At 42.9% G+C, this 9,207-nt stretch overlaps 1 protein-coding gene across 1 annotated transcript in view; it reads right to left on the bottom strand.

Annotated features, from left to right (window-relative positions):
* Window positions 1-4,134: 4,134 nt before the first annotated feature.
* LOC106821306 (sperm receptor for egg jelly-like) overlaps window positions 4,135-9,207 on the bottom strand; it is a 17,560-nt gene continuing 12,487 nt past the window's right edge. The window contains exons 12-15 of the mRNA XM_014826059.1: window positions 7,167-7,345; window positions 6,452-6,577; window positions 5,986-6,083; window positions 4,135-4,210 (exon numbers count right to left, since the gene is read on the bottom strand). Coding sequence (XP_014681545.1) covers window positions 4,135-4,210; window positions 5,986-6,083; window positions 6,452-6,577; window positions 7,167-7,345 — 479 coding nt within the window. The remainder of the gene's footprint in view (window positions 4,211-5,985; window positions 6,084-6,451; window positions 6,578-7,166; window positions 7,346-9,207) is intronic.

The following is a 9,207-nucleotide window of genomic DNA, read 5'->3' as shown; positions in this document are numbered from 1 at the left end:
ACGCGGCGCCGACGGGCCGGCAGCGCTCGCCCCAGCCCGCGTAGCAGGCGGTGTCGCCGACCGCGTGCATGCACGGCTCCGCGTCGCCAGTCGTTGGCGGCGCTCTCGCTGCACGCAGATTCGCTCACCTCGCAGCCGTCGAGACACGCGATCGTGTCCTCGCGCACGCACCTGAAACACACGTACGTGGGAACGTGCGGGAGAGGGAGCAGGCCATCCATAGATGCAAGATTTCACAAGTGCGCAGAAAACGATGAATATTCAAGTAATCAAGTGTATTATGTGTACATATATCAGCCTGTGTGTGTGTGTGTGTATGTGTGCGTGTGAGTTATACATACATATATCTGATCATATAACTATGTAACTGAATATAGAATGACTTAACAATGTCAACCTTCAAAATAAGAAAAAATTCCTGAAAAGTGATAAGCATTTAACCACCACTACACCAGCACTACACCCACACTAACCACTACCAGCTACTCACTACCACCGCCCACGACACTTTACCAGCACTTGCTGCTACCATTTTACTGACCTGAATTGCGCACTCACCGGCCGGGCGTTCGCAGGCAGGTCGCAGTCGGTGCGCTGACCGCCACGCAGGTCCACCTCGCAGCCGGATCCGCCGCGCAATCCCCGCCGCACGCGCCGGAGCAGTTGCCGCCGTCGCACGCGCGCACGCCTCCAGGCCAGGCCGCGCAGGGGCGGCTGCAGCGGCAGGCCGGCACTCGCGGCGTCGCACAGCGTCGTGGCATGTCGTTGGCTCGCGCTCGTGCAGACACGCGGGCGCGCGTCGGCGCATCGCCATCTGCGCCGCTCACGGCGAGCCAGTCCTCGGATGAGCGGCCTCTTGCCAGCGCCGCTTCGCTCCACGTGTACATCAGCCTCGACGGTACACCGCCGCGCGCCGGCCAGCGTTCGCTACGCCGTTGCCGCCGCCTGCCGACGCTGTGTGCTGTCGATCTGACCCGGGGACGACGACAGGCGAGGTGTAGCGATCCTGTGTGCGTGTCGTCCGGTGTTAGAGGTGGGGCGCGCCGCGCGGGGAGGTCGTGACTGCCCGCACCGCCTCCTGTCGTCGTCGAAGTCTTCAGCGATGGGTCGCACGCCGCTGTCACGACGACCCTGACCTGTGCGCGGGGGAGCGAGGGTAAGTAAGAATAGTAGACTAGTAAGATGTAATTAAATAGGTTTATAATTGTTGATTGTATCATGCTATTATATCTGTTTTACATCTCAATACATATGTTTGTAGAATGTTATGGATGTTGTGTTTTGTCTGTTCTCAATGCAAATCAATATGGAAGCCCACTCATATAAATGGTCAAGGACGTTCAGTCAAGGCGGTAAACTTTTGATGCTGAAATGTCATGCGGCACATTTGGATTTGACCTCCGAGCGATCATCTGCAGAATCGAGAAGGACAAAACGAGGCCAAAGATGCGTGAAAATTGGTGCACTGCAGCAGCATTTCACATTCAGATTCACTGACTATGCTTTACTGTTACTAAAGGTACATGTAGATAAGATTAGATAGAGTAGCATAGATAGAAAGATAGATAGATAGAATAGCAGATAGATAGATAGATACAGATAAAGAGGCATGATGGGCATGGCATGGATGATGGATGGTATGGCATGGAGATGGATGGATGGATGATGGATGGTGGATGGTGATGAATGCGATGGATGGACTGGCATGGATGCGATGGCTGGCTGCGATGCGATGGATGGGATGCGATAGATGAGATAGGATAGCTAGTAGATAGCACAGCATAGATAGATTTTTATGGGTATTTTTCTTTCAACCAAGTGGTCACCAATGCAAGGCTGCTTTATTTCCCGGGCCAATCACCTGGATATCCTCGCTTAGTGTTTAATAAATATGTTTTGTTATATATCTATATATATATTATATATATATATAGCACACCAGCGCGGTCAAACGTGCCGTCAGCAGACACCTCTATATATAACAGCGCACACTCGTCTCACAATGGCCACTTTTAGCGTTCACCAATGACCCTTATACACATGTTTGACAGTAGATGCTGCAAGTTTGACCGCCGAGGCGCGCGTGGGTGCCCACACGTACAAGCGGACGGCACGATATCGATGTCCTGTAGTTATTAGAGCCACGATGCGCTGCGGCCGGCCAGCCATGCTCAGCTTGCTGTGCACGGTGACATCCCTTGTCTGTCGGTCGTTGACAGGGATCTTCCACAACTAAACGACATCCACCGCGCCATCGTTAGACAACTCTAGCAGAAGAGACACCAACCATGAAGCGAGTCACGAATCATTACAGATGACCATCCAATACGCATTCAATGCCGGGCCTATTTAACGTACGGCTCGTGCTATTACTTTAGTTGCAACTGCTGTTATATAATTCACTTATGCTGTTCTGACGTGAAAGAATTAGGACAGCTCTATCACACATTTGTTACAGTTGCCAAAAACTAAGGCTGCGGCAATGAAGTGTTAGCCACAGTCAACGTTATTGGTGTGCCAAGGCAACAAACGCGATGGATGTGAAGAATGGACAATCAGCCGAACCAGAGCATTATTCTATACGCACCTATCACCCTCTTAACCTACGGCTCGTATTTTATATCTATATTATTGTTAACGTTATTCTATACTATCGCTTATCTTATTAGCCATTATAAGTTGAATTGTTATTACATAGTTCACGACGAAAGCCTTCAGGACCAAACTATACGGAATTGTCTCCAAATAGGGAAAATGGCCATCTCTGCTAATCATATACAAATTATTTACACTTCTTTAAAAAAACTTCGCACCAGAGAGCTTACTGAGTATCGAATTTTGTGCACTTACCAACTGCATGAAGACTGCAAAGCGTTGGAGATGTGTGACTTCATATTCAGTATTACTTCGTGGATTTGAACATTTGAGGCCGGTGACCGCGGGTGTTGACAAGCAGGTGAGAATTTATCCCCAGTTTGTAAGCGGTGTCATTGTGTAAATGGCTTTAACGACAATAAACAACTCTAGGCTTGTACCAACAAGAACGTTGTGTATAGCTTTGATATGTGATTAATTAATTCTTTGGTCATTGGCTTAATAGTTTAATTGTATTAATATTAATATTATACAGGTTGATTATTAGTTTAATATATGATTTATAGGAAGGCTACACAGGGTAAAACATACAGTATCGAGCTTACACGCACGTTTACTACGTTCATACACTGCTGCTGAATTATAGGATATTTCTAACCACAGTTCTAGGGAATACTTACGAAACACAATACTGTGTGACCCACTCCAGCATAATAGGACATAAGTCGGCAAGATCATTTGTTTTGAAGTAATGAGCAGCGCACACATGTCAAATGCCTTCGAAAAAGCCTACCTGCTGACAAAAATAAGGCTTCCAAGTGCATATTTAATCCGCGGATCATATAGGCTTCAAGATTATCTCGTGAATTATTCATGGTACATTAAAGTTAAATAATAAAAATTAAATAAATAAAATATTTTGATGAGGGCCCTGACCGCTGTATCCCGACTGCGGCCCTTACAGAACGCCTTTATTCCTCAAAAGCTGACATATTCTGGAATAAGTCGGTTTCGATCTGTCAACATTTGCTGCTAGATTCACGTCTCAATTCTCTATGAATATACGCCAAATATTATATCATCTTCAAAGGTAATTTAAAGTATCTATCAGATATGCACATAACTCAATTTTGTAGAATTTCCTAGCTTAATCCTGGTTTGCTGGAGCGCGCTCACATATAATACAACCACTAACTATATGATTATAATACATACTAGTCATACCATACACACAATTACTATATAGTATATATACTATACTGTTCACTGCTATTTACTAATCTATCTAATACGACTAATCTATATTAATCATAAATCGTTCTGCAAACCCCCCCCCAAACATTCTCGACACTGCGACTCGAGAATGTCCGCGGACGTGCGGCGTCACTGGCTGTGCCAGCGGATGCGGATGAAAGGAATCCTGAACTCGCCAGTCGCTTTGCTTCCTAGCCGCTTGCGCAAAAACTCCGTGCGACGCGTTTATCGAGCAGCTCACGGATATGAGAGTCGCCGTCGTGATGACGCGTCGCATCTCGCCGGTCAGCTTCTGCCCTCAGTTATCGCCTCGGTGATATCCTCAATGTTGACGCAACGACTCATCGCCAACCTCCTTGCTCTGAAATGAAGAGATGAATCACCGCAGGTGCAGCAAAGCGTGTTAAATCATGGATGCATACAAACACTCAACTGTCAGTAACTGCTGCTGCTGTGCTGCTGCTTGATAATGCACTGCTACTACTTCTGCTGATGCATGACGAACAATGACTGCTGCCTGCTGCTGCCCTGCATGAATGATGATGCTACTGCGTTCCTGATGATTGATGCACGAACGATCGCTGCTGCATCGATGATGAACGACAATGTGCCTGCTTGGCTGCTGCCTACTGATGATGATTGATCTTTACTGTTCCTCCTATGCTGCATGATGACGACATGCTGCGCTGCTGCTGCCTGATGATGATGATGATGACGACAATGCTGCTGCTGCTGCTATGCTGTATGATAAGATGATGCTGTGCTTATTATATGACGACGAATGCTGCCATGCTGCGTGCTCCTTGCTGCTGATGATGCTGCCTGCTTGCTACTGCTGCTAGCTGCTTACTGCTGCTGCTGATGATTGGTGACACTGTGATGTGCTTGCTAGATTGATGATGATGACGATGATGGTGCTGCTATAAATGTTGTTTTATTGCTTGACTGCCTGTTGTTATGTTGTTCTTTGTTAGTTGTTTGTGTTGTTGGTCGTGTCATTCTTGTTGCTTGCTGGCTTAATGATGATGACAATGATGACGATGTTAACTGCATACGTATATACCACTGCTCCATTATTTTATATGCACTGTTTGATAAAATCTGCTTCATCTGATCGATATCATCCAGGGAGACATCCTGCATCTCTGTGCGCACACTGGCGCTTCCCTGGCATATGTCATCGTTGCACCTCACACGTTTGCACCGGCACTACTCGTCCTGACTTTCGCCGGCAGCAGACATGGAGCCCGTTGATGATACCCGAAATGCCACTTATTAGGAATCTGTGAAGCAAACGCGAAAACAGGTTTGTGAATTATATACCATGGTTATGTCACCGGCAGTGACATCATCCATACAATGGACTTAGCCGCTTTAGCTGGGATAAGCACGCCTGCGTTATGTGTTGTACAGTATGAACAAACTCAACTGAGTTTTCAGTCTGATCTGGATAACGTCCCTCGCTTCTGGATATTGTTGCTAGGTCAGTCAAGTTCACACAGTTTGTATGCATTTTCCACACACGTATGCCATATTATCGACTTTGGCACACTCTGTTACTAAGCAGCATTTTCGATGTCTTATTGCAATGCTGACTGGTCAAAGCTGTCAGTCAATTACTCTAGATGTATCTCTGTAACCGTTTGTATGTTTCTTTTTCTTTTTCTTTCATAAACATGCGTGTACTTGACCATATCTAACAGTATAACTATTACATAAACATGCGTGCACTTGACCATATCTAACAGTATAACTATTAGATAAACATGCGTGTACTTGGCCGTATCTAGCAGTATAACTATTACATAAACATGCGTGTACTTGGCCGTATCTAGCAGTATAACTATTACATAAACATGCGTGCACTTGACCGTATCTAGCAGTATAACTATTACATAAACATGCGTGCACTTGACCGTATCTAGCAGTATAACTATTACATAAACATGCGTGTACTTGACCATATCTAACAGTATAACTATTACATAAACATGCGTGCACTTGACCGTATCTAACAGTATAACTATTAGATAAACATGCGTGTACTTGACCGTATCTAGCAGTATAACTATTACATAAACATGCGTGCACTTGACCATATCTAACAGTATAACTATTAGATAAACATGCGTGTACTTGGCCGTATCTAGCAGCTCCACATCATCGATGCCATGCTCCTGCGACTTGGTCTTAACGAATTTTCCCATGTCCTCAAATATGCTGACAGCGATCACCTGATTTACATAAAATACAATGTATTATAAATTACAATTTAAAATTATAATATTTATTGTAGGGAAATGTGTTATAACTGTACTAATTAATGGGATTCGTGTGAAATGGGATTCGTGTGAAATATTATGAAACTTTTTTCAATTAATAAATTAATAAATATCAGTAACAACAGCACACATCATGCAAAGGCACTGAACTCTGTGTGTGTGAACACAGGTTTGACTGTATCCATGGTTCATACGCCTAATGCAAAATGTTTTTCATTTCACAGGCTGGTCGTTGCTGGTGCAATCATCACATTTGAATCTGTCTTGACAGGACAATGTGATATGTGGTGTACGCAGGGGGGATATATGTTGATATACACCTGTGCTTCTGGAGACACCTCCTCACTGACAGCTGTAACTTGACTCAGCATGGATGACGTCTGCTTGAGAGCACCTAGACTGTGCAATGATGTCTGCTGCAGCGCCTTCACTATGGACGTCCTAATCTGCAAGGCAATCAGTGGCAGTCTATGGGTGACGTCACAAGCTAGTGATCAAGTTACGCGCATTTACGTAAGGAAAATAACTAACAATAATAATTCGTACTAAAGTAGAATCTATATTTATCTGAGAATAGCATCAATAATACAATATACAGTAATACAAGGCAACCACATATCATGTATAACCACGAAGATAGACATCTACACAACATGCATACATGCACAACTGAATGTATATGTACAATGTATAAAACAATGATAGATACATTCATGGTGTAAAATATGTACAGGAATGAATAAAAACAATTTTAATTGTTAACCGTTTGTATGTTTCATTTTCTTTTTCTTTTCTTTTTCCTTTTTCTTTTATTTATAGTTTAATATGCTTTTATCCACGCATATCAGGCAATATGCTATACAGTATAAATGTATATATACTGTAATTAGGAGTGAATAAAATAAAAAGTTTGGTTTTTTTATTTTGATCCATTTGTTAGTAGCTTAATACCATATTGTAGGCATGTGTTTATTGTATAACATACCGGTAAAATAACAACAATGATAACAATAATAAAATAATAACTACGATCACCTCTGCCTTTTCTTCAAGTATCGCCTTCTCCCGTTGAATCTCCTCCTTGCTTTTCGGTTCACGGGTTGTGGCTGCCGCCGGCACGTGTGTGACGCCAACAGGGGGCGCCTCAGTAGCTGCTACTACCGCTGCCTTACTATTCAGGATGGCAGTGACTACATTGATGAGCTGAGCTGCAGCTATAGTTAATAAATGTCGCCACGGTTACTCGCAGTTTCTTCCTTCCTAACATTCTCTCATACATACACATACAGGAGTATATATATATATATATATATATATATATGGATATACATATGGCAATATATATATACCTATGTAATAGGCTATATAAACATGCATAATATGTATGTACGTATATATACAGTTAAACCTGTGTTAGGGAATAAAAATAATACCACTATAGACGGACACCTATCTATTCACTTTTGGGGTTTATATATATACATGTATTTATATATATATATATATATATATATAGCACACACGCGGTCAAACGTGCGTCAGCAGACACCTATATATAACAGGCACCTGTCTACAATGGCCACTTTTAGCGTTCCACCCAATGACCCTTATACACATGTTTGACAGTAGATGTGCAAGTTTGACGCGAGCGCGCGTGGGATGCACACGTACGCGGACGGCGATATCGATGTCCTGTAGTATGAGCACGAGCGCGCGGCCGGCAGCCATGCTCAGCTTGTGCACGGTGACATCCTTGTCTGTCGCGTTGACGGGATCTTCCACAACAAACGACTCCACCGCGCCATCGTTAGACAACTCTGCAGAGAGAACACCAACCATGAACGAGTCACGAATTCATTCAGATGACACATCCAATACGATTCAATGCTGGCCTATTAACGTACGGCTCTGCTATTACTGTAGTTGAACTGCTGTTATATAATTCACTTATCTGTCTGACGTGAAAGATAGGCAGCTCTATTCACACATTGTTACAGTTGCCAAAAACAAGGCTTGGCAATGAAGTGTAGCACAGTCAACGTTTTGGTGTGCACAGGCAACAACGCATGGATGTGAAGAAATGACAATCAGCGAACCAGAGAGCTTATTCTATCGATCTATCCGCCCTCTTAACCTACGGCTCTATTTTATATCTTATTATTGTTAACGTTATTATATATCTTATCTTATTAGCATTATAAGTGAATTGTTATTACATAGTTCACGACGAAAGCTCAGGACCAACTATACGGGAATGTCTCACAAATAGGAAAATGGCATCTCTGCTATCATATACCAAATATTTACACTTTCTTTAAAAAAAACTTCGCACCCAGAGAGCTTACTGAAGATCAATTTTGTGCACTTACCAACTGGCATGAAGAACTGCAAAGGTTCAGGAAGATGTGTGACTTCATATTCAGTATTATCCGTGGATTGGAACATGAGGCCGGTGACCGGGGTGTTGACAAGCAGTGAGGAATTATCCCAGTTGTAAGGGTTGTTCATTGTGTAAAATAGCTTTAACGCAATAAACAACTCTAGCTTAGTACCAACAAAAACGTTGTGTATAGCCGTGATATGTGTAATTTAATTTTTTGCGGCATTGGTTAATAGTTGAATATATATTAATATTAATATTATACAGTTTATTATTAGTTTATATATGATTTATAGGAAGGCTACAACAGGGTAAAACATACAGTAGACTTACACGCACGTTTACTACGTTTCATAACTGCTGTGAATTTAGGATATTTCTAACCACAGTCTAGGAATACTTACGAAACACAATATGTGACCCACTCCAGCATAATAGGGACTAAGTCGCAAGTCATTGTTTTGAGTAATGAGCACGCACACATGTCAATGCTGAAAATGGCCTACCTGGACAAAAATAAGTTCCTAAGTGCATATTTAATCCGGATATATAGGTTCAGATATCTCTAGATTATTATGGTCATTTTTAATTAAAAAATAAAAATAAATAAATAAATATTTTGAAGGGCCCCTGACCGCTTATCCCCGACTGGGCCCCTTACCAGGAACGCTTTATCTCAAAAGCTGCATATTCTGG

The sequence above is a fragment of the Priapulus caudatus genome, unplaced genomic scaffold, assembly GCF_000485595.1.
Source record: "Priapulus caudatus unplaced genomic scaffold, Priapulus_caudatus-5.0.1 Scaffold68, whole genome shotgun sequence".
In the NCBI taxonomy this organism is placed as follows: domain Eukaryota; kingdom Metazoa; phylum Priapulida; class Priapulimorpha; order Priapulimorphida; family Priapulidae; genus Priapulus; species Priapulus caudatus.
The sequence above is the reverse complement of the archived record's forward strand: the minus strand, read 5'-3'. Positions and strand labels throughout refer to the sequence as shown.